Source organism: Camelus dromedarius, chromosome 23, assembly GCF_036321535.1.
Source record: "Camelus dromedarius isolate mCamDro1 chromosome 23, mCamDro1.pat, whole genome shotgun sequence".
Classification (NCBI taxonomy): Eukaryota; Metazoa; Chordata; class Mammalia; order Artiodactyla; family Camelidae; genus Camelus; species Camelus dromedarius.
The window spans coordinates 32,254,213-32,280,888 of NC_087458.1; the positions used below are offsets into that span (position 1 = coordinate 32,254,213).

At 44.0% G+C, this 26,676-nt stretch overlaps 1 protein-coding gene across 1 annotated transcript in view; it reads right to left on the bottom strand.

Annotated features, from left to right (window-relative positions):
- Positions 1-4,426: 4,426 nt before the first annotated feature.
- Positions 4,427-26,676, bottom strand: part of LOC135319025 (anoctamin-6-like) — a 267,291-nt gene continuing 245,041 nt past the window's right edge. Inside the window, exon 5 of the mRNA XM_064478132.1 lies at positions 4,427-4,733. Coding sequence (XP_064334202.1) covers positions 4,715-4,733 — 19 coding nt within the window. The 3' untranslated portion in view covers positions 4,427-4,714. The remainder of the gene's footprint in view (positions 4,734-26,676) is intronic.

Consider the following 26,676-nt stretch of genomic DNA (forward strand, 5'->3'; position numbering starts at 1 on the left):
TCTCAGCTCACATGTAACCTACTCAAAGATAGCTTTCTTGACTCACTTACCCCCAAGTCTCCCATCTCAACACTGTATTATTTCCTTCATTTCAATCTGAAATTGTTTCCTTATTACCCCGATTATTTTTGTTTGCTCAGTTGTCCTTGGCCTCCCTCCTCCCAGCAGCCTTGCACAAATAGCATAAGCTCCCGGGGAGCAGCCGGCGCTGATGCTCTGAGAATACACATGCTGAGCGCGACATTACAGTCACGTGGTGTAGTGAAACGGTGTTGAACAGCAGATACAGATAAGCAGTGAGAATACTTCTCTTATTTTATAATTTGAGTGAAACCTAACATTTACTCCTGTTTAATGAAGAATTTGGTAGGTCTTTTTTCCCAGTTCCTGGACGGCAACCCCTAAAGCCTTGAAATTTCCCAAGATAGGGGTGTCTTTACTATTCATGGTGGACACTTGGATGGCTTGTGTTCATGAGATGACTCAGGATGGGGACTGGCCAGCCAGAGACACCAACCATGTGATTAGAGGAGTGGGGCTTTGAGCTTTGTGACAAGTGACTGACCATCAGGAGAGGTAGGGGCTCAAATGTTAGGGCTTTGACTTACAGTTAGTGTTTGGGGTAGCCATGTCAGTAGTGACCCAATAAATCATGTCTTTGTAATAAAGCCTCCAGTAACAACTTGGGGCAACAAAGCTCAGAGCTCCTGTGAGCTTCCTGGTTGGTAACACTCTTGGAGGACTGTCACACTCAGAAGCCATGAGGGCAACCCTGAGCCCTTCCCACTGGAGTGCTCTCCACAACAGCTCACCTGATGAGATCTAAGGGCTGCTTCTTGTCTATGCTTCGAGGAGGAACACATTCCCTGTACAGAAGGCCCTGTTCGCTGGGGCAGCTGAGGTCCTCTGATGGAGGCTGAAGTTGCACTGGGAAGCAGAAGCAAACAGGTGAGTGTCACTGTCACCACATGTTCACATGTTCTGCTAATAAAATGTGGTGCTAACACTTTGTGGTCATTTGTAAATAAGGGGCCCTCCTTTGCCAGAATGGATGGAGGTACCATATAATTTTTCATAATTCTCACCGAGGATTAATACTAACCCCTTGAGGGTCATTTGCAAACGTGGCTGGAAAGGAACACTTGGATGTTACAGTCCTGGGACCACCGTGGGTACCGGGTGAGGGCCTTGCAGATGCTTAATGTCCTACAACCGGGCCAGTCTTCCACAGTAAAAAAAACTAGGCCACCCAAGTGCCCAAACTGCTTCAGTGGAGCCAGCAGCCCCCTCCTTGGACACCCAGAGGAACCTGGACTCTGGCTGTTTAGGGGCAGGGTCAATTCTAAAACCCAGGCTTTTTTGTCCCCACAATTCAGTAGTTATTCGGTGACAGCACATGGAATATAAACAATAAAGAAACTTGACATGATGTTATATATTTAGCTTACTAAAGAAACAAAATTTAAATCCAGTCATTCTCCTTCCTACGTGACCTACTTTCCTTTCTCCTGTACTAGAACCAGATTATTACCCACACAGCCTTAGCATGGGTCCTGACTCCACTTTCCTCCCTCCCAAACACCACATGAGATGATTCCTCAGCCTGGATGTGGAACCAGCATTTACAACAGGCTTTAGTGGAAAAGAAATGGTTGTGTGCAGATGCCAACTAAACACTGTAGAATCCTGGTGTCCCACATTAGTAATCATGACAGCTGTTTGCAAGTGTCCCCAAAGTTCATTTCAGACTCTCACTGCTAATTTTGCTGGGATATAAATATAAAACATGTGGACTGCTGGGCTGGACTGCTATGCTGAGTCTCTGATCCAGGAAGCTCAGTGTCTGCTCCCTGCAACCAGCTCCCTGTTCTGTTCATGCATGTGCATCAAGCAGCTGTTTAGTGTCCATTTTAATATCTTAGACAGTGCATTTCAGTATGGTCTTCATCCACAAATACGTGTACCACACAGTAGTAATGATCAATCTCAGTCTTTGCTTTCTTTTGTCTTAGAGAGTCAGATAAACGGATAGCAAGGTAACAAAGTCATAGAGCGCTATAATATAGTATTTCCTTTATCTCAATGACAGGATTTATTTAAAGAGCTTAGATATAACATCTTTGCATTTATGGTATCATTTAGCGTCTGAAGCTCTTACATTTTACAAACTTCATTTCATGTGAGATGTTGTCAGTTAGAGAAGTGCTTCTGAATTTGAGGGGTTGCTGTCATCTCAGATGGAGTCCCTAAAAAATGTCAAAACTCTGCAGTATTGTCATCATGACAAGAACTCAGACAGATGAAATTTGGAAAGCCCTGTGATTTACTAGTGCACAGACAGAAAATGGTATTTCAGAGGGAAAAAGCCTGAATTACAGAAAATGATAAATGAAATGGTCTAACATGCATTTCCCTTACAAAGAACTAATACTTCTTTGGTTGATAATAACATCTGTCAGTAATTATGAAAAGAGCTGGCAGATGCATAGTACTTACTATTAGCCAGGGCTGTTCTAAAATTCAAACAGATTCATTAATCCCCATAGCATCTCTACGAGGTGGGTACTATTATTATCCCCATTTTATTGATGAGGAACTTGATAAACACAGAGGCTAAATGACTTTTACAAGGTAGACAGCGAGAAACCAGCACAAGTGTTCCAGCCTGAGTCTACGCTCTTGGCCACTTCTAACTTTTTTTTTTTTTGGTGGCAGGGAGATAATAAGTTAATTCTGGTGGGGGGTGGGGAGGTAATTAGGGTTATTTGTCTATTTTAGAGGAGGTGTTGGGGGCTGAACCCAGGACTTTATGCGTGCTAAGCATGCGCCCCATCACTTGAGCTGTACCCTCACCTCTCGAGTCTATGCTCTTAGCTGCTAATCCACACTGCCCCACATGGTAACTCTGGGGGAACTACAGTTCATTCATTCACTCACTTTTTAAACTCAGCCTTCCTGGTGCCTGGGATTCAGCAGTGAACAAGACAACATGTTTCCTGCCCTAAATGCGCTTGTCGACTCCTGACATATTATCTTCATTTTACCCAGGAAGAAACAAGGTCAAGAAGACTCACCTTTTCCTGTTAACACCGGAGGATACATGAAGTGCTTTATTTCATTTCTGCCATTTGACTTACACCATGGGAAGGGAAAGCTGCCTTGCAGATCCCGGAGCTCACAAGCCTGTTAATTATGAATTTTTTTTAAAACTGTCCCTTACTTGATACTTGATCTGAGAAAGGATGAAGTAAACCTAAATAGATTCTAAGAGAGTGTGTGGTTTATACAGGGTAAATAACCAGCCACTGTTTACTATCCTAACAGGAATCTGTAGGCATAATTCTTTTCTTTCTTTTTTTTCATTTTTATGGGCAGCTTTTAAAAACCAAACCAAATCAACAAAACCAAATCACTTATAATTCAACAGCAGGTTCTAAATCACCCCCAAGACAGCAGCTAAACTCGGTTTAGACTTACAGTGAGGCTCCTGGTGGTTGGATTGATGAATGTATCTCTATCCTGAATATAAAAGTCGTTCACGCAGCTCTTCTCAAATAGGGCAATGAAAAACTCTTGTTCCGGTTGTTGATACTTTCATCCACTTGGAGGACTTTCATAAAACAGCTGAAGGTATCAAAGGCTGAGGACAGGGTTTTCAGATGATTGGGATTCAGAGGCAATTTTATGTACAGTATCTCAGCTTATGTACAGAGCACCTCCCACAGGGTGTGTACATTTGCAAATACAAGCTTGTCATCCAAAACCTATATTGGGAGAATGAAAACACAAACCAGGAAACTATTTTCACATTTTCAGTACACAGATTTTTCTTACATTGCTGGTAGTTAAAGCACTTGTGCAAACACACACAGATATGACACTGGTAAAAGTGAAGATATAATAAAAATAGATTTGCAAACCATCATACATTTTTGCCTTAAAGTTAATTTCTTTGTTGAAATTACTGAAAAGTTATTTAAAATCCTTACAGTTCATTCATAAAATAACCAATGTTTTAGATGAAGAAAAGTAAACTTGTTAACTTTTAGTCCAAATTAGTAACTAAAAATAGAAACACGAAAAAATTCTTTGCAGGGGCATTGTAATGACAATTTTTTAAATTTCTTAAACCTAGGACTATTTACATATCTGTTCAATATAATGTTAAACAGCCATTAAAAGGGATTTAAAAGAATTATATTTATTGATATGGAATATATAATAAAAGGAAAAAGAAAAAAATGTGAAATAATAATTTTCATTTTTGGAAGGGAAAAATATCTACATTTGAACAAAAAAATGTTTAGAAGGATTTTAAGATTCTTTATGTATAACTAAGGTACAGATGATTTTTAATTCCACTGTTTTTAATTCCATTGGATTTTAATTCCAATGTTCTTTCATTTTCAATTTTGGGGGAAATTTTTATAATAAAAAAACTTTAAAATTGTTCTTGCATAAATACATTAATAGATATATTTATGACTACATTCTCTGGCTATTAAAAAAGATCTCCTAACTTTGGATCTGAATCATACATTCCATAATGCAGATTCTGACTGACTCGCCTCCCAGTCCAGAGCGAAGGCACGGCTAGAGTGACATGTTTCAAATATCATTCCAGGGAACATGCAGGCTCCCAGCCAACTGCTGCAAAGGGACTGACACTGATCTGCTTGCTCCCAGCTGCAGACCATCACAGATGAGTTTAGATTCATAGGCTCAAGTTTTCTCTGTCAAAAGTAATCAGAAAATGTTAGGCTTTTACTTTCACCAAGGGAACAAGAAGTTGTTTGATTTTCTTTTATTAAAAAAAAAACAACAAACCAATTTGAACCTGAAGAAAAGACATTTGCTCAAAATACCACAGTAGCAATGAAGGTGCTCTGGCTGGCAGGGACTTGTTGGATTCCTGTGAGTGCTGGACTCCTCACATGGAATTCCCTTGGCACTCCAGAAGGCCTGTGGTTGTCCCCATGGGTTTGTGGCCATATGTGGTGCACAAAAGTCTCTGGCTTTGCCACAATTTCAAAGGCTTTTTTGGCTTATGAAAGGCTTTGCACTCAAATGGAGTTTTCTTGAGTCCACTCACTGATGTCATTCACCAGAGTTATAGTCCAGATCTGACATTCTAGACTCTTAAAATCTTGCAGACATTCAAATGTTTCAGGTAAGGATGTGTATTCACCTCTGCAGGCCTGGACCAAATTCCATAAAGCCACCCGGACAAGTTCAGCAAAATGCAAAGACATTTTTCTTTCTGCAAGACTGAAATGTCTGTGAAGCTATAAAAACTTCTGCATCTACAAAAATAGGGAACCAACTCATCAATAACATATCTATCCATAATGCATGGACATTTGAAAAAATACTGTATTTACTCCTATTAAATTCTATCTGGCTTTTGCCAAATTGTGTCCTAAACTGTAAGGAAAGTATATAAATGTAGAGAATTTTTGACCTTTTAAGAGAAAAAGGAACCCTCCTACTCGGTTGGTGGGAATGTAAATGTTGCAGCCACCATGGAGGACAGTATAGAGTTTCCTTAAAAAACTGAAAATATAATTCCGTGTGATCCAGCAATCCCATTCATGGGTATATGTCTGGAGAAAAATATAATTCAAAAAGACACATGCACCCCAGTGTTCACAGCAGCACTATTTACAATAGCCAACACACTGAAACAACCCAAATGTTCACTGGCAGATGACTGGATAAAGAAGTTGTGGTATATTATATATATATGTATATTTACATATATACACACATATACACACACATATATACACATGAACACACACACACAATGGAATACTGCTCAGCCATTAAAAAATTAAATAATGTCTTTTACAATAACATGGATGGACCTACAGGGTATTATGCTAAGTGAAATAAGTCAGAGAAAGAAAAACAAATATTCTATGTATTAACTTATATGTATATCTAAAAAATAAAACAAATTAATTACTATAATAAAACAGAAATAGACTCACAGGTACACAGAACAGACTGGTGTTTACCAATGGGGAGAAGGAGGAGAGGGAGGCAGGAAGGGGGTAAGGGATTGAGAAGTAAAAAGTACTATGTATAAAATGGATAGGTTATAGGGCTGTATCATACAGCACAGGGAAATATAGCCATTATTTTATGGTGACATTAAATGGAATATAATATATAAAGATGTTGAGCCTCTGTGTTGTACACCTGAAAATAATATGATGGAAATCAACTACTCAATTATAAAATATTTAATCAAAGTTTTTTTCATATTATTTGCAATAAGTTAGAAGCCAGCACTGTCAATAGAAACATAGTGCAAGTCACAATTTTCCAGTAATCCCACTTAGACAATAAAAAGGAACAAGTGTACTTAATTCCAGGAATAATTATATTTATCCCAAAATATCCAATATACTATCATTTCAAAACTGTGATTAACACTTTTAAAACTTATTAATAAATATTTTACATTATTTTTGTTGTACAAAGTCTTGAAAATCTATTATGTATTTTCCACTTATACAACATCTCATTTCACAATAGCCACATGTGGCTGGTGGCTACCATACTAGACAGAGCAGATTACACCATTCACACTTCTCATAAATTACCTGCTCTTACTTATTTAAAAAACTTGCAGAAAAGGCTTTAGATATTCCCTATATCTAACAAAGCAACCTTGACGGGTGAGGAATATCTTCATTATAAAGTGAAAAATAAAGGTAAGAGAGCCATGGTTACATGTAAGTTAATGTAACAATTCCTTCTTAATTCATTCAGGACTTTACAATCTTTCTTCATATTCCAAGGATTCACTGTCACTGTGCAATGTTTTTCACTATAATCATCTTTGGAATTGAGAGGCTTCTGATGACCCTGCTTTGTGCATCTGTACATAAAAGAAAATAACAAAACAGAGAAAAAGACCTTATTAAAGATAATTTAGGGGGTATAGCTCAAGTGAAAGATCATATTCTTAGCATGCACAAGGGCCTGGGTTCAATCCCCAGAACTTCTTATAAAAATAAAATAAATAAAAACCTAATTACCACACCCTGCAAAAAATTAATTAATTATTTTAATTAAAATTTAACAAAAGATAATTTAGTGAAGCCTTATCAGGCTACAAGAGCTACAATGAATGCCCCTCCCCCATTAATTTAGAAGAAGTTTCACAATATTTCCCAACATAAAGGCTAAAATATAATTTGGAACACTTCCTGATGGTCAGCATTATTTTAACAAAAATGTAGATAATTACTTCCCTGGTGTCAAAGCTCTGTCAGAGATGGGCACAGAAAATTTAGTAAAAATTATTTTGCAACTACCTTTGAAAGAAATGCTGAGAAATGATCTTTTCTGTTGGAAATTAGCCTGCTTTTATATTCTGCAGTAGGCATACGTGTTTATAAACCAGGCAGGAACTGGATCATATTTTACACATACTTTAGAAACTGATTTGAATTTTGCTCTCTACCTGCAAGGCTATTTCTTAGGTAATAACATAAGCTGGCCACTATACTAAATTTTGTTTCCCTGTTTGCTTAATCCTCACAACAACTCTGTAAGCTGCTATTATTACCCCCATATAACAGATAAAGAGCTTGAGGCAGAAAATAATTTGGGTAACTTGGTAAATGGTGGAGCTGGGTAATATCGCAGCCAGTCTGACACTCAAGTCCATTCTTCTCACCGATGTCTGATACTGCTGCCTACATTCAGCAATGACCACTGATTTCATATTTAAGTGTGTAATTTCTAAAAGTGCAAAGCTATATTAGTACTGCTGTGTAAATTATTCTTTTGAGATGTGATTGCCAAAAAAACAAAAACAAATAAAATCAGGGTGCCACTGAGGGGAGGGCGAACTGCATATGGATGGACACAAGGGGACTTTTTGAGGACACAGTTGCACAACTCTAGAAATAGCTAAAATGGCTGACTTGTACAATTATAATATGTGAATTGTATGGCCTGTAAATTACACCTTAATACAGCTATTAAATTAAGAAACTGAGATACCAAATTAAGACTAAAACACATATATATATCACACATAGTACAACAGGCAAATATCATTATTTACTGCACCATTTTCCTTCATGCAGCTTCCTTTCCTCACCTGTTCCTGAAAGGATGATTCATTTTTAAAATAGCCTTTTAATTTATTCAGCAAATAATTTTTGACGGCCTACTATGTACCCAGGACTACTCTAGGCACTTGGAATAGATCAATAAACAAAACAAAAGTCCTGTCCTCACGGAGCTTGGTTGGAGTCTAGCTGGGGTGGGGGGTGGAGATGACAATTCACACAACAGAGCAGCAGAGGAGGTGGCATGCTAGGAAAGAGGAACCATGGAAAAAAGTAAAAAGGGAAAAGTGAAGAGAGTTGAGGGTATAGGATGAGGGTGATGTTGTATTAAATACCAGAGCAGGGCACACTGTGAACTGAGGTTAGAATTAAGACTAGGAGGTGAGAAGTCCCAAGTGGACGGAATAACCATCACCAAGGCCAGCGTGACCTCGCATGTTCCAGAATGGGGGCACAGCTGGAGCTGCGGAGAAGGGTCAGTGCAGATCCTGTATGGCCTTGGAGGACATTGTAAGGACTGTGGCTTTTACCCGGAGTGAAATGGGGAGGCACTGCAGAATGACGACACAATCTAACTTAGGTTTTCAAGGCTCACTTGACTGCCGGGTGTGAATAGTGCAAATGGGTCAGAGATGAAAGGTGGGAAGCTACTGAGAAGGGCTATGGAGGAGGAGAGGACAGTGGCTCAGGGAAGGGAAGCAGCAGTGGAAGCAGGAGCCATGGTGAGAAGTGGCTGGGTTCTGGATATGTTTTAAAGGCAGTGTTAAACCAGATCTATTGACAGAATTCATGTGGTATGTCAGTGAAAGTCAAAATAACTCCAAGTTTTTTGACCCAAGCAGCTGGAAGGATTAAGTTTCCACTAACTGAATGGGGGAGGCTTCATAAAGAACCAGTTTGGGGGGTAGGAGGACCAAGAGCTCAGTTTTTACACACGTTGGTTTTAAGATATCAGAGTTCCAAGTGAAGATGTCAAATCAGCAGAATATTATAAGAGTCCAGAGTTGGAGAGAAAAAGTCTAACGGGAGACAGAACTGTGGGAATCATGGGTCACACAGGTGGTACAGGAAGCCATGAAACCCAGGTACTCAAACATTAAGATAACCTTGCATTAACCATAGAAGTTATCCTTGAGGGCCTGCCTACTAGGTGTGGATATCAGTCCTATTTCCCGACCACTCGAGTTTTAAAAAGGAACTTAGAAATGAATTCGTGCAAGACACTGCCTCCAGTGGGTGGGATCAGAGCTGGAGTCGGAGAATGGGATGGTGCACGCTACTCCCTACGGCAGATTGTGAGTGTGTGTGTGTGTGTGTGTACGCATGTTTGTGTGAGCAGGGGGATGAGTTACACCTGTCATAAGAAAAAGAGCTAGAAATTCTAGAAGCCGAAAGATGAAAGAACATCCAGATCTGGTAGAGGGAACAGGGGAAACACTGTGTACTGTAATACATATCCCCATAATGCCATTTCCCACCATCCTTTCATCAGGAACACAGTTGGAAACTGGGGAATTATGTAGATACGTGTGATGTACACAAACTTTCTGACTATGTAACACTAAATATCTACATATGTAGCAAGTTAATGATATTTATATCTGCTTCAAGTTTAATAACAAGTTCACAACAGAGGGAAAATAAAATATTGAGGACTGGTAGAAGTATCATAGAAGGCCTATCAATGCTCAGAATGGAAGCAAAACAGCTTCACCCCACAAAGTATGTCATTAAGAGTCAAGAATGTTTATATTTGCTTAAGAAATTGAGAGTTACAACTTCCTGCTTTAAAGAGTTAACTTTAAGACAGATACCATACTATAAGCAACATCTATACTGGTGCTTTCTTAAAGCTATTTTTAGTTCCTGCTTGTTCTGATGTACTCCAGAAACTCTGCAAAGAAAACCTTCTATTCAAAGGCTTAAAGGAATAAAAAAAGAAATAACACTGCATTCTTTTAAGTGTTCTCTGTACTGAAAGTCATTTGCAAATGCAGCACCCTGCCACATATCTACATTTTTAACAATAAAGACTTTTGTGCAATTTTTCAATTGCTATGTGACTTTGCGTCAGTCTCTCACTCAGAAGCAGAATAGAGTACCAGAAAATGACACATCATGTCTAAAACTACAGATGTGGAATATGAACTTACACCAGGAAACAGCTAAGTGGGAGGGTAAGGTTTACATTTTAAGTTACCGTAAGTGCAGTTACATCTTCTCCCTGCTTCCCCTGTGAAGTGAAGAACTACTCTTTTCCAGGAAAGCTCTCAATCTGAGTACTGTTTTCTTTAAAATATTTGGAGATTCTTTTTTAAGGTTCTTTCACTTTTAAGTCTTTCCCCAACTCTACATCCCATAACAAGTGTTAAAATTATCCAATAGCCTATTGTTACAGAACATACTATACAAAAGCTGAGGTTTCCCAGTGCTTGGATCCCACAACTCTGCTACCAGATAATCCTAAAGCCTTCCTTCCATAACTGACTCTTCTGCCAATTCCCAGCTGAGGGCAAATTTGGCTTCTCAGCACAGTTAAATTTCTAACTCTGCCTACAATCACTCTACTGCCAGTAAGGGAACTCTAAGGGAGCCAACAAAGCCCCTAGTGAGTGTTGCCTCCTTCAAACAATCAAGATGCCATCACCAAGCAAATATTTAAACCTACTGCAAAACTTCTGAAGACATCTTACAAACAATATAGTTTATATAGATTCATACTATTTGCTCTGGAATAGTGATTTCCAATGGAGGGAACAAAGGACCACATGACCCAAGCAATTATTTAAAATTTCACATAACTATCCCTATTCACCTGAGGATTCAGGCAAGCCCGTCTTATAGGTCTAGGTGTAACAGAATGGCAGCACCTCTTCAGTAGGGTGAAAAACAGCGAGGTAGACTTTTAGTGAAAGGGAGTGATGTAATAGGACCCACCGCCCACTTACCTCCCACCACAGGACAATCATCTCAGATCGAAAACAAACACTTTGGGAAACAGAGGTTGTTTATGTTTTTATGGTTTTCTGGTGGAAATAATGCCCTGAGTCACGTGAAGTTGTGGCTGCAAAATTGAACAGGAGACCAGACATTTTCACATTCAGGACACAAATAATCAGCCCCCGAGTGGTCACAATAACTGTTCTCCCCTTTGCCTGTTCACCCCAAAAGCTGCAGGACTCTCCTGCTTGCAGTGACACCCACCATTTCTCACAAATTCCTTCCAAGTTCACGTCAGCAGCTGGTGGTGTCAAAGTCAACATTTGTACTGCTCTGAAGTCTCTCCATTACTTTATATCCTTCTATTTTCTCTGTTGTCTTCCTAGCTACCCTTGCATTCAGAAGCTGGTTAACGCACTAACATTGACTCTGTAATCAGTCCAGGATATAGGAAGCAGAGATTCAACTGTAACCAGTCCCAGAATACTTGTCATGCCACTCTAGTGTCCCAAAAAAATACTCTGGCATCCCTCATCTCACCCAAAGAACCACCGCATTACTTAGAGGTTGTAAAAGTAGAGGGTTTCTCTACTGGGAAACATTGGCTTGTGGTAGAGACTTGAATTCAGTTTTTGCAACTAGTTACAGGCAAAAAGACATGGCCCGCAAATTTTCTTCAAGCGTTTGGAATTTAAACTTTTATTAGATACAGAGCCGGCGGACTAACCGTAATCTATGAACATATGGTCATATTATAAAATAATGTCCATGTCTGCCTTACAGCCATGTAAGAACTTGAATTACACCTGCATCCTGTAGGCCTTTAGAATTGGATGTGAAGCATCCTGTGTTAAAAACCTCCTATCCAGTCCCAGAACACCTTAAAGACAACATCACATTAATGCCACTGAATACATTAGTATAGAACTTGTATGGTTAAGTTACATCTCCAATTTCCCAGAGCTGGAAAGCAGATGCCTAGAAAGGCTGGAAAAGCCCAACTACCAAAACAGCTCAAAAGTTGAAGCAGACTCCTGCACCTCCCAGGGCGGAAGGCGGAGGGTGGAGGGGGCATTGCCAAACACACTGTCCTCCCCCAGGACGTGGCATGTGGGGAAGCAGGCAGGAGTGGGTGGCTGGGACTCAGATGTGGAGAGGTGATGAAAGCAGGAGTGGAACTGCTCTGGTCCTAGAACAACAGAGCTGTAAAAAGCTCGGCTTCAGTTCAACCCGCTTCCTCTCCCACTTCCCCTCCCACCTACGTGACAAACAGAGCACAGTCAGGCACTTTCTGCCCATGACGGTGACTACTAGCAGGAAAGGGACCAGGATAAAAGCATGTCCTACAAAAGATCAGTCTGATTTTAAAAACTGTGTTATAATCAATGAACAGCAGTGTCAGAGTGGGACACTTTTGAGGCGCTCAAATAGGGAGGAAGAGGTTGAGGATCCATTTCCAGCACTTCCATGTGTTTTATCACTCCTATTTCTGACCTTTCCTTTGCCACGTTTTGTAGCACTGCCATCACTGGCAGGTAAAGGGGCAGCAATGAGACTTGGCCGTTTGGCTGATGGGGCTACATTTCCCAGCACTGGAATGAAAAGGCACTGGAAGAGGAGCAGCTGGAAGATGTGAACCGCGGTCCTGGCCTGTGGCAAACACTAACCAGGTGACCCTGGGTTAGGCTGTTAGTCTCTCTGGGCTTCCGGCTGTTTACTTATAAAAGAAGGTTCTGTCATTGCACAAATATATCCAATATGAAATGTAACGTGAAAGTCAAACATAATGACATCTCACCTGCTTGCCTCAGGGAACTGTACAAGCACTGAACACTATGTGAATGTAAACACAGAGTTAAGAAAACTGTTGAGGTAAAGCGCTAAACTGAACATGGAGATAAAGTTTTATGGATTTTCTTGGCTTTCTTTTTTAATTGCAACACTGAATTAATAGTTATTAGCTATGCTCCACACCACCACCCCTGCGAATAAATAAAGTAGGTTAGCACTGCCTGGATGCCTGCTATTGCCCGATGCTAAGCAGGGTGAGGGTATAAAGGAGGCTGAACAAGGGAGTCTTCTCCAGTTACCAGCTAAGTGAGGAGACACATTGGAAACCAACCGGCAATGGTACCAAGTCAGTACTCAAAGCCTAGATTACAGGCTACCGATTATGAACAGTGCAGAAATACAAAGAGGAGCTAGAAGTATTTGGAGTAAATAGGGAAGACTCAATGAAGGGGATGGGGGTCCAACTAGTTCTCAGGGCAATTCTAAGCTGTTTTAACTGAGGACTGGATAGGAAAAAGCTGGTGACTCCTGGTTTTTAATAAGGCACAGGTTACCCTAGGAGGCTAAGTCACATGATGATTGGAACACATAAGGTAAAGCCAAAGTGATTAAGTGTCAAGACTATCTGGCTGAGATCTGGTTATGGTAAGTCTTTGACTTGACTCTAGATGTTGGAGGGTCAAAACTGAAGGTTGACTGAAAGGGGGGGAGAGAATATCCAAGAATTCAACAGAAGGAAAAATTCATGTATCAGGGATGAACGCTCTTCATCAGAGTATCAGCAATCAGAATAGACATTTGAAACCAAAAACATACAGTTCCAGAAGCCAAGAATATGTGGAGGGTGGTGAGAGAAATATAAATCAAAGACCATTCCAAGCCTTTGGGTATTCAAGACCAGAAGAATGATTATGCCACTGAATAAATGGATACGCTGCAAGAAAAATTATTATGAAATCAGCTTTAGACATGTTGAATCTGACATATGAGCTAAGAGTAGGTGTTCTCTAAGAAGCTCAAAATTCAAAACTGAAGCACAGATCTAGAGTACAGGCTTAAGCTGCAGATGGACAAGACTTGATAAATCTCCTAAAAGAAAACATAGGCAAAACATTATCTGACATAAATCTTAGCAACGTTCTCCTAGGGCAATCTACCCAGGCAATGGAAATAAGAGAAAAAAACAAACAAATGGGACGTAATTAAACTTATAATTTCCTTCACAGCAAAGGCAACCATAAGTAAAAGAAAACATAAACCTACGAATGGGGGAAAATATTTGCAAATGATACGACTAACAAAGGCTTAATTTTCAGAATATATAAACAGCTCATACAACTTAACAACAACAACAACAACAAAAAAACTCAATCCAAAAATAGGCAGAAGACCTAAACAAGCATTTCTGCAATGAAGACACAAATGTCCAATAGATACATGAAAAAATGCTCAATATCACTAATAAACTGAGAAATGCAAATCAAAACTACAATGAGGTATCAGCCCACACCAGTCAGAATGGCCATCACTCAGAATTTCATGAATGATAAATGCTAGAGAGGCAGAAGAATGTAGGGTACCCTCTTACACTGCTGGTGGGAATCCAGTTTGGTGTACTCATTATGGAAAGCATGGAAATCCCTCAAAAAACTAAAAGTAGACTTACCCTATGACCCAGCAATCCCACTTCTGGGTATATAACTGGAAGGAACTCCAATGTGAAAAGATACCTGCACCCCAGTATTCATAGCACCACTGTATACAATAGCTGAGACATGGAGGCAAGCTAAATGTAGCAACAGATGACTGGATAAAGAAGTTGTGGTATATTTATATACTGGAATACTACTCTACCATGAAAAGGACAAAATAAAACCATTTGCAGCAACATGGATGGATCTAGAGATCGTCATTCTAAGTGAAAGCAGCCAGAAACAGAAAAATACCAAATGATACCACTCAGATGTGCAATCTAAAAAAAGAGAGAAAAAGACACTGTGAACACATTTACAAAACAGGAATAGACTTGCAGACTTAGTAAACAATCTTAAGGTTACCAGGGAAAGGGGATGGGAAGGGATAAATCTGGGAGATTTACAAATTTTAGCCACTATATATAAAAATAGATTTTAAATAAAGTTTCTTCTGTATAGCACAGAAACCTATGTTCATTATCCAGCAATAACCTATAATGAAAAAGCCGATACAGCCACCAACTGAGGAAGAAAGAAAGGAGTTAGTTATGCTGGGCTAGAGCCCTCTTCTAAAATCCTTCTCAGACACTGAGGCTGCCCCGAGTAACCTGAACCCTCCTCCCAGGGACAGGCTGACATGATATATGTCCTGCAAACCTGAGGCAGCAGAGGCCGTATCCAGGTCTGGCCCTGGGGGAGATGGGAGCAAGTCCACCTGCTCCCCCTCGGGCAGCACCCCTCCCCGCAGACCCCGCCTCCTGACTGCACCGCTCCTGCCTCTCAGGAACCCACTGACTTGAAAACAAGTGGTCCACGAACCTGGGGCAGCGGCAGGGAGATGGGCAGCGACCTGGCAAACTGGTCGATTTGCCCCCATCTCCCCCACGGCCTGTCCAGGGTTCGGCCTCTGCTGCTCCAGGCACGGTCCCCAGGTCAGCCTGCTCCCGGGAGGAGGGCGCGGTGTGGTCGAAGGCAGTGGCTGGTTATGGGGTCCGCCCATGTGTGCCTGTGGATTTGCTTCAAACTCCCCAGCACATGGCCTGAGCTTGGCCTCTGCTGCCCCAGGTTCGTGGAACTCAGGTTACAGGCCAGCCTGCTCCTGGAAGTCGGGTGCTGTGCTGTCAGGGAATGGCGGCGGCTGCGATGGCGGGATTGGGGCTGCCTTGTGAGAGCGCAGGGGTTGCAACCACTTCCCGCTGCTGCTGCAGCCATCCCAGCACACTGATCGCACCGCGCGCACCTCCCAGGAGCAGCCTGACCTGTAACCTGAGTCACAAGATCCTGGGGATTTAGAGGCCGCCCCCAAGGTCAGGCCGCGGGGAAGATGGAAGCAAATCCAGGGGCTCTCATGGGGCAGCCCCCATTCCATCCGAGGCCCCGCGACCGCACCGCACCCGCCTTCCAGGATCAGGCCATTGTCTGAGGGCCAGTCGGAGATGCTCCAGAGCCGTCCGGTGCCCTCCCACCTCCCGGGGCTGTGCCTGCTCTCCTAAACACGGACATAAGCGGCGGCAAAAAACGCGGGGTTCAGGAACTACTAATAGCGGGATTACTACGAACTACAGCGGCGGCTGGGATCCGCCTCAGGTTCCTAACGGGACGCGCGGCCGGGACCTCACCTCCTTACCCCTCCCTGTACGCCTCCCCAGCCGCACAGCCCAGGTGTCACCCGCCGGCTCCCCGAGCAGCGCGCCCCCACCAGCGCCCCCTTAACTGCCCAGCAGCGGCAGCCGAACCGAGGGCAAGCGGCGGCCCAGACCCCAGGCCGTGTTCCTCTTCCAGGAGCTGGTCCAGGAACAACCGGCTCCCGCCAGCTTCCACGCGTTCTGGGCGGCTTCCGGCGTCCGCGCATCTGTGCGTCTGCGCGTGCGCGCGCCTCCTCCTCCTGCCTGCAGCGCAAACTGCTCGTGTGGGTCTCCTGCTTTACCGGACCAGGCCACTGGGGCCGGGAGGAGCCAGGTGGGGCCCCTCCTGCTCGTCCCGCCGGGTCTCCATCCCCAGAGCCTTCACCCCGCCACCGACTGGGTCCTGGCACTGAAATAGAACCACGACTGCCCTGAGCCAGGCCACACCCCGCCAGCCCCACTTCCCCTGCTCACTTTCCCCTCCCTGTTACTACCCTCCCACCACTGGCCAGGCCCAGTCTCCCACCAGACCTTGAAGACAGGGCTCCTTCTCCTCACACCGAGGTCCCTGCCCTGACACTCCAACCTGCTAGGTCCTAACCTATGGCCCCTACACCCACAAGCTTACCCCTCATGCCTCACCACAGGAGGCCCAACATCCTGAAATTGTCACCCTCACCTCTCAGCCAGGTCAGTTCCATTCTAAGCGGGCCCCACACCCCACAACCTGTACCCCCTCACCATGGGATCCCCTTCACTCTGAGCACACCCCTAACCTGAGCTCACTCCCTCACCCCTCACCCTGTGGTTGGGGTGGGGAAATCCGGGCTCCAGGAATGATGACTACTGCCACCATTGGGGGATCCAGCCTAGTGTGCACCTTCATATTTAATGTCTGAGGCTACAGGGCGAGGCAGGCTGGGCTGAAGGCGGTTCCAATTCCTGCCCTGGCACCCTGATCCCCGCACCCTGTGTCTCATCTGACCCGATGGGTCAAGGTGATCCCAGGCTGCCAGCCACTGGCCTGTGGGCCTTGGGTGGTTGATGGTCCTGATGGTGATCTGGACCCCTAGGGCGGAGGCACTGAGCATGCGGACCTTTGGGGTGGGGGAGTTCAGAGGGTGCACTTGAGCCCAAGGGTAGACAGCAGATGGTGGGCTGTGTGCATGGAGCTGTGTGTGTGGCCTGGCCTCAGCCCAGGTGGGTGCAGGGATATTGTTCATTCACACCAGGCCAGAGGGAAGAGGGACTGGAGATTTTAACGCGTCAAAGTTAGGAAGCTAAGGCTGGAGAGAAAAGTAGGAAGGTGCATTGGCCTGGCCACCATGGAGCCCCCCGCGACGCTGGTCCCTTGCATCAGGGGAGACTGGCAGTTGACTGGCCAATGGGACATCCCCTGCTGTGGTATAGTTTACAGGCAATTGAAGGGATTTTGACAGGTAATTTTAATCCAATAATTGTCACTTTCTCTGCGGGAGATCAGGTCCAAAGTCATGGTGAATCTGGCAGGGTTCCTGCCTGAACTCCATCCTGGGACAGTAGAGGAACCACCCAGGAATCATACTCTTAGCTCTCACCCAAAGGCACTGTAATAAAGAAGAACAAATCTGACTCCATATTGGATCTGTGCCTTTTCCTTTAAACCTCTGCCGTGTTTTCTAGGCTTACTCTTGCTAGCTCTGCACCTTTTGTAAAACAATGTTGCCTTTAGCCTGAAATAAACAGGAGATCCTATTCTCAAAACTCTGACCTTTAAGGATATTAACACTTTTGCACTCCTATAAAGATAACAAGTTGCAGAATAGAAAAAGTTTGTTTTGTTGCAGGTTTTACAGGAACACCATGATCTGACCCACGTGGACAGCTGCAAAGGATTCCAAAGAACAAAGTAATCCTACACCAACAAGTTTGCAACAACCAACCACAGCCTCTCCCCTATTTAGTAGAAAAGGAGCCTAAAGTCTGACTTGGGGAAGATGGTTCTCCAAGATTTTAGTCTGCCATTATCTTGATCTGAAGCTGTCTACGTAGACCAGGTCATAGTGCCTCTGTAAAACCTCTAACAAAACAAAAGTTATTTTCTATTCTGCAACTTGTCATCTTTATATAAGTGCAAAAGTATTAATATCCTTAAAGATCAGAGCCTTGAAAACAGGCTCTCCTGTATATTTCAGGCTAAAGGCAACATTGTTTTACAAAAGGTGCAGAGCTAGTAAGATTAAGCCTAGAAAAGAGGGCACAGGGTTAAAGCCAAAATGACCGATCTTCTATGGAGTCAGATTTTTTTCTTTTCTATTATACTATATTCTATTTTTGTTTTAAGTTTATAAGAATAAAGTTTAGCCTTTTCCCATTTTAAATTGTGCAATTTTAAGGAGCATTAAGTGCATTCACAATGCTGTGAGACCAATACCACTGGTTTAGACAATTGCCTTCTCAAACTAAAAGCTTGTATACAAAGCGCACCCCACATCCTACCTCCCCCAGCCCATGAGAAGCACTAATCCCCTTTCTCTCTCTATTTCTTTACCTATCCTGGAGGTTCCCTATCAATGAAATCATATAAAAGGTGTTTTTTTTTTTCTTGCTGCCCACATATCTTAAGTAGGGACGGGTGAAATTTTTGTTTATTTGTTTTCATGTTAATTAGCATTTTTGTATTTTGAGAGGAAAATCCAGATAGATTAAAGATGAGACGTACCAAATGACGCCCTTTTGGTAACTCTGGGCATAATCTCGTGGTAGGCACTGCTGTTCTATGTGTGAAACCAGAGCCAGAAGGGAGATGCTTAGCTCTTCTTGTGGCAAAATAAAACCAAACTAAAGCAGAAAACAAAGACCAAGAAAGACAGCTGGAAAGAAAAAACACAGCATGGAAAAAGCTTTCCTCAAGACCTAAGGTATGAGAAAAGCTTCACATCGCTGTGGTGCAAAAACCTCTTGAAGCCCAGTGTTCTGAAAAGAAACAAAACACACACAGGCAGTTCCAACGAGAGGCAGTGCAGGTGGCCAGTGTGTGCTAGAGATGCTCGACCTGTAAGGTGAGGACATAGGCAAATGGACAGACTGCAGAGACAGCATTGGCCACCATCACACTGGTAGGTCTTTAGCCCGGTGACAACCAGCCCTGGTGACAACGTGAGCAGGCAGAGGCCCCAGGAGGTCCCCTGGAGGGAAGATCAAATGGACGCTCCTCTCCGGCAGAACAAGGTACAGGATACATCAAAGTGCCACAGGAACATCCCTTCCCTAGCAGTGCTGGTCCTTAGATAAGATCCCACCAAAGTGCACAATTTTCAAAGATAATTTTTCTTTAGTAACATGAATTCAAAATAATCAATATGTCATCAAGGGATTTTCAGAAGTGACCTGCCCTGAGCCCGAAAAATACACAAACATAAATACACACATATACACATAAATATATACACACATACATACAGGAAAAGAGACAGACAGACTGAAACACAGAGAAGCAGGGGGACAGAGAAACAGAGAGAGAGACAAAACAGAGAGAGAGGCACTGAGAAACAGAGACAGAGAGAAGGAACACTGGAGCTGTGAAGGAGTGGAACTCACGCAAATTTTCACAAGTCAGTCTGCATGTCAGAACCTGGTCTCAAAGTCCATCCACCCTCCAGAGGAGGGTGTGGGGATCACACAAGGGCGTGGGAACAGAAGGCAAAAAATATGAAGCCATTGTGGGGCAGCCCACCACAGAGGCCGAGATGGGACACTGGGCCTGTATGTCAACATGACAGAATGACCTAGGAGGTTGTATGCCAGAGCGGACGATGTCAGAGTTGTATTTAAATTTAGTCGCACGACTGAGAGATGGGAAGCAAGCAATAAGGAAAGAGACTTTCTCCAGACCTCAGGGCAGACCCAGGCCTGTGTGGCATTTGCTCTGTGCTCCGCCAGCCCTCTGTGGGGTCCTTCATTTGCTGAGTCTGTTCATGAGCTCCCTGTGATGCCAGCCCGTGTGGGTGACAGATGCAGTAGGTGTTTCTAGGTCTAGAGACAGGATGGCTTCTCTAGGAAACAGGGGCCAGAATGATCCCCAGTGTGCTGATGGGAGATTGGGGAGACCCTGAGAGGAACATGGCTTTTCCATGTTGATAGCACTGCTGAGTGGGGGGAGCCATGTCTGAACCCAGCTGTGTCTTCAGAGCTGCAGCCTTGGCTGCATCCTGGCCTCTCCAGGGCTATGAGGGGGGCTGAGTTGGTGTCACTGTGTGTGGACATGGCATGGAGTGAGAAATGAGAGATTGGCAGCCCAGAAAGGCCCTTGGGGAGCTATGTGTCAGGAGGAAGCTTGGGTAAGTGGACCCCAGGAAGTGACCTCACTTCCCTGGCAATAGAGCCCAACAGAACTTGGAACCAAATTCACCAGGCACCCACTCTGTAGAGAAGTCCCTACTCAGCTCACTTGATTGGAGACAGAGGCATGTTCTGCTGCATCCCATTATCCCGAGGCCGCAGCTCCCGGAAAGCCCGCAGCGAGGGGCTGTACCAACGCTGCCGGGGCTGGGTCATGTCTCACCCAAGATTCCTCTGGACTTTTGGCCAGAGAGACCCAAAGGTAACACAGGGAGGCCCAGAGCAGGCCTGCCCAGGCCGGGCCACCACTCAGATCCCACCCAGGTATCCCCACGGCCCCGTCCTGGCTGGTGGAGGTGGAGCAGTCATGCTGGGGATGGGTTTCTGCCTCAAGCAAGAGCAGTTCAGAGGCCTGGTGGGCCGGTCACATCCACAGCCCAGGGCAAAGCTGGCTGGCTGGGATGTGGAGAGCCAGGGAAGTGTCCTGCTGCCCAAGGTGGAGCCCATGCATTCTGGGTATGTCTTTTCCCTCCCGGGTGTCTGAGCTGAACAAAGTCTCGGTCTGATCTGGCAGCAGAGGGTCGAGTGGACAGAAGCAGGAGTGTTCCTGGCCGGGCAGGGCTCTGAGACTTCCAGGCCGGGTCAGCTGCTGGTCACTGTCATTGCAGAACTAGATACCATATATTGAACAGCAGCTGATGAATAAGAATACCAACGCCCCCTCTCCAAATGAAGGGCTGATGTGCCACTCTTCTGAGGGCCAGCGCAGTATCCAGGTGGGTCTGAATAATGAGGGGTCCCCACCACCATGGCCCAGGAATCAGTGGGGCAGGCCTCCGACCCAGACAACACCCAGGGCTCCCCCCAGGGACCTGTCCGGGGCAGACGGGTTACTCAGCACACCCGGCTCTGACCTGGAGCACCGTGCCCACCTCGCTGCAAATAAGGTGGAGGACCAGGAGCCCCCGAAGCAGAGCCCGAAGGTCAGAAATGCAGGGCTGGTGCATGTGTGCAGGTGGGGGAGGGGAGAGGGCTGGGCCACACAGGGAGGTTTCCCCAGAGGCTACCGTTGGGACCAGAGCAAAAAATGGCCTCAGACCACCTGTCTGGAAGAATTCAGTCACAGAACACATCGTGTGGGCACTTTCTGGGTGGGAGCTGTCTGGAAAGCTCTGGGAAGGTTTCTGTCTTTAAAGAGGCATATGGAAAAGGAGTCAGGTGGATAAATTTTTCCTCTCACAGCATAAGCTCTTCCACAAGACTTAAAACACTCTCCACATCCAATAGTTACAGAGGAGGCAGGGGCAGGGGAAGATGTCAGAGACCAAAAAAAGGACGATCTGGATCCAGCAGGAGACCCCGAGCTCCCTCCTGCCACTCCTGCAGCTCATCCTGAACTTGCATCTGCAGCTGGACTGCTGGGCAACGGAGAACCAGTTCAGACATCACCACCCCCTGGGGCAGAGCCCCCTCTGCACCCACCCACACCTTCTTCTCCAAAATGTACTCCAAAATCCCACCGTCAGTCCCCCCCCAAACTTGCTATTCCTTCCACTGGAGATGTTTTTGTTTGGTTTTCTTTAGTTTCCTTTCTTTGTTTCACATCATTTATGGCATCCTTTATTTTTCTTTTTAGAGTTTCATGTAATAAAATATACTTTTCCCCTTTTAAATTGTGCAATTCATGAGCATTATGGGCATTGACAATGTTGTGAGACCATCACTAACATCTAGTTTCACACTATTTCTTTCCTCAAAGTGAAACCATGGATCCAGAGAGCGCACTACCCTCCCTCCTCGCCCAGCCCCTGACAACCCCAAGTCCTCTTTCCTTCTGCGTGTCTTTACCTCTGCTGGGTGTTCCCTTTCAAAGAAACTTTATGATAGTTGGCTTTTTGTGCCTTCCCACATGTTTTCAGCAGGGGCTGCTGGTTTTTCAGTTTTCACTTGAAACAGCATTTTTATTATTTTAAGGGGATATACAGGGGGATTAAAGATGTGATGTACAAAATGAAGCCCTTTTAGTAACTCTGTGCATAATCTCAGGGTAGACACTGCTGTTCCCCCTGTGACACCACAGCCAGAAGACATAAGGGAGATGCTTAGCTCTTCCTGTGGCAAAAACAAAACGAAACAAATCAAAAAAATTAGCAAAAGCCCAGAAAAACTGCTTGAAAGACAAACCACAACCTGGAAAAAGCATTGCTCATAACTCAAGTTTGGAGAAAGTTTTCCCATCCCTGTAGTCCAAAAATCTTTCAAAACGCAGTGTTCTAAACAGAAACAGAACAGACATGGTCAGTTCCAATTAGAGGCAATGCAGGTGGCCAGTGTGTGTTAGAGATGCTTGACCTCTCAGGTGAGAACACAGGCAGACGGAAACACTGCAGAGACAACACCGGTCACCATAACACTGGCGGGTCTTTAGTCAGGTGACAACCAGCCCTGGTGACAATGTAAGCAGGCAGAGGCTCCAGCAGATCCCCTGGAGGGAAGAGTGAAGGGACGCTCCTCTTCAGGAGAACAGGGTGCAGGACGCATCAAAGGGCCACAGACGCATCTCTTCCCCAGAAGTTCTGATCCTTACAGTTCATCCCACTAAAATCCTTACACACCTATTCAAAGATGCCTTTTCAAGGGTGTTCATCACAGCACTGGTTGCAACAGTCGGAATTAAAGCAACACTAATGTTGATGGAGAGGGGATTGGATCCACTAGTTCTGGTTCATGTGGATGAATGAATGCTGTGCAGTTGGAAAAGTGGGTGTCTGGTCTCAACCCAATGTCAAGGGAGGCCTCAGGGTGGAAGTATGCAGACCCACTGTCTGCATCCAGGGTCCCATCTGCATGACCACATATGTGTGAAATCAGTATAGATGTAAACTGATCTGATTGTGAGTGTGCGAGAGACAGAGATGGAGAAAGACATACTGAGAGACACAGAGACTGAGACATAAGCACCAAATCATTCATGACAGTCACCTCTGTGGGTGGGAATTACAAATCTCTTCTCTTTTAGGCAGTATTTCAATTTTTCATACTGTGTCTTTATTACTCTACTAATCCTAAAAGGATTAAAATCCTATGTTAATGTGACCCATTCATTGCTCATCTATGGAGTAATTAATGTACATTAATCCTATTTTTAAAAGAATATAAAGCCTTCTCAGGACTCAGTTCCATGTCAGCTCCGTGGCAGTAGAGGTTCTCCAGGAGGTCGTGTCTCTTCTGAATCAGCATCCAATAGAGGTGAGGAAGAAGGACCAGACATGGACACTGAAGATTACAATAGATGAGAGATTCTGTCAAGAGAAATTAAGACCTACATTCACAGAGAATAATCCCATATTCATGGAGCAGAAGGCTTCATTCTACTAAGATGACAGTAGTCCATGAATAGATGTAAGGATTCAAAGTATGCCTACCCAAATCCCAGGTGGTGTTTTCCAGGAATTGACAATCAATATAAAATTCACGTGGAAAAGCCAGGGGCTCAGAATTCATGAAAGAAGAACAAAGTTCGAGGAATGGAAAGTCAGATGGAACCCACGGTTAATACAAAAGCACTTTAGCTGAAGATACCTGAGATTCAATAGATGTAGAAGAAAACCTGTCATGGAAACCAATTTTCTCCTCTCCCTTTGCCCTATTAAGTTAGTTTGATAAAAAAAGCCTTCAAATTTCACCATTTAACATGGTAGTTACTTTTCTGGTTGGCTCCTACGTGTCTATAAATAAACCGTTTCTCTCGTTCATCTCCTCTTTACTTCTGTGGGCTCTTTGGAAGGGACTCTGGATGTTGGGGACCTGCCCTTTTCTAACCTTCTTTAGTGATATCTTTTGTCCATGGTGAAGTGATTAAAAAAAAAAGAAAAGCTCATTGGTTTTGGGCCAGATTTGGAACATGTATACCTTTGGAGACCCCCTGGAGGAACAATGGGGTTCAATACTGCTGGGAGAATTTACTGGTTGTCTTGTCCAAATGCCTAACAAGACACTATTTGCAAGGTTTTTGTTTTTTTTTTTTAAAGATTCTTACCCTAAAACAAATACCCTATCTAAACCCCTTGGATGATCAAATAGAAAGAAAAAAGGAGAATCATGTCTGGCCTAAGAACACTTCCTTAATAAAACGGAAGGACAAAATCAGATTCAGAGCAAAAATTAATATCCATTTATACCATCAACCCTCCCACTCTTTTTACACTGTCCTCATGTAATCTGCCAGATGGCGCCCTGGAGAAGGCCCTTTGCCCGGAACTCATGCTCATTTTCAGAGCTCGGCCAAGCGGGAGGTTGGTCCCCAGGGCCTGAGAGGGGCTACTTGTGAAATCTTCTCTGCTGAGACCCAGTGGACTGAAGGGAACTGTGTGCTCTGAATGAGAGAGAGCACACGGAGCCTCTGTGGAGGCATCTCTGAGATCATTCCAAAGGCACACAGCTCTAACTGTGGACACGGGGAATTTTGATAGGCATCTTAGTTGGAAATCTCCTCCTGGATAGAAAGAAGCAGATTCAAGATGTTGCAATTGGATGGGCAGGTCGGCCTCTCGAATTTGTCGATGAGGAAGACACGCAATTCTCTGCAGAAATAGGAACACCCATCCCTGCTCTGCTGACTTCATCTACAGAGAAACAGAGACGCGGCTCTAGGGGGAATTAAACACCCACCAACCCTTCTTACCAACGTCAAAGTCCCCACTTTATTCTCCTGTCAGGTCTCTGTACAAAAACTGTGGCTCAGCCCCAAATATCACATACCCATCACCCTGAACCACTCTGTGTCTGTGTCCAACTCGAGCATTAAGGCCTGTGACCGTTACTGTCAAATCGTGTCCCCATTTCAGCCCGTCTCCCACCATCATTCCAGCCCAACCTCAGTGTCTCTCTCCAGGTCAGCAGCACTCTTCCCAGTGCATTCCCATCAGCTTACCTTGCCCTGCTTCCATTGCTTATTCCCCATATGTTACCCACAGCAGTCTTATTAAAGTATGAATCAGATCAAGTTGTTCTGCTTTGCAAAATACTCTCGTGATTTTCCGTTGTGTTCAGAAGGATATCCGGAGTCCCTACCAAGGCCCTGTGTGATCCGGTCCCTCACCCGTCTCTGCAGCCTCAGGTCTCACCGTTCTGCTCCAGCCCATCTTCACCGCCCAGATGGTCCCCACTGGGACAGCTGTGTTTGTAACTCCCAGTCTCTTACCTACACTTCTCCCCGCCTGGGAGGCTTTTCTTGTCTGTTACCTACGTGGCTTATTCTTTTGCTTCATTCAGGACTTTGTTCAAATTATTTTACCCACAGAAAGGACTTATCTGACCACATTATTTAAAATAGCACACACATATTTCTTATTCAATCATTTTCTCTCCTAATAAGTTTTATGTTTCTTTGTGGCAATTATAAGCACCTGGCAGTACATAATATATTTATTTGCTTACTGGCTTATTGTCTATCTTTCTTACTAGACTTATATTCATGGAACCACAAATAACTGTTTTAACCAGTAACTTTCATGCCACCTTTAAATGAATTCTTTTATAAGGTGAGAATTTCAGAGGTTTCCACGGGTTGCTTAGGGGAAAAAAGAGAAAGAATTCAGTTTGAACTAGGTTATTAAGGACGTGGGAGTTGGTTATTTATTTTATTCATTGTAGTGTGTATCTGTTAATCCCAAACTCCTAATCTAGCAAAAGACTGATCTGATTACTATGTAAAAAATGTTTTTTTTCTTTTAAAGTTGGATTGTTTGAGATCTCTTTTCTTCTTTGTTCTTTTTCTTTTGTTAAAACAGAATTTTCCTTATTATTTTTTTACATTGAGGTACTGGGAATTGAACCCAGCACGTACTCTACCCCTTGAACTATACCCTCCCCTCCAAATACAATTATTTTTATACTTTGACAATACCATACTGAATTAAGAATTTTTTACTCCATTTTCCCTTCAGAGAGTTTATAACTGAGGGAGAGAGTCAGAGGAAGCCCTGGGCCATCCCTTCATTCTCAGTGGGGTACTACACAGCACAGAAGCTAGGCTGTCGCCAGGCCCAGCTCACCTTTCTGCTCTGAGGGTAGACTCAGGCCACTTCTCTAAACAGAGACGTGTTAGAAGCAGCAGAAAGACAACTAGCGAGAAACAATGACAAAACTGACCCACCTGCAGTTGGACATCATCTGATCTGAAATGACCCTCTTAAAGCTCTTCTTCCTATT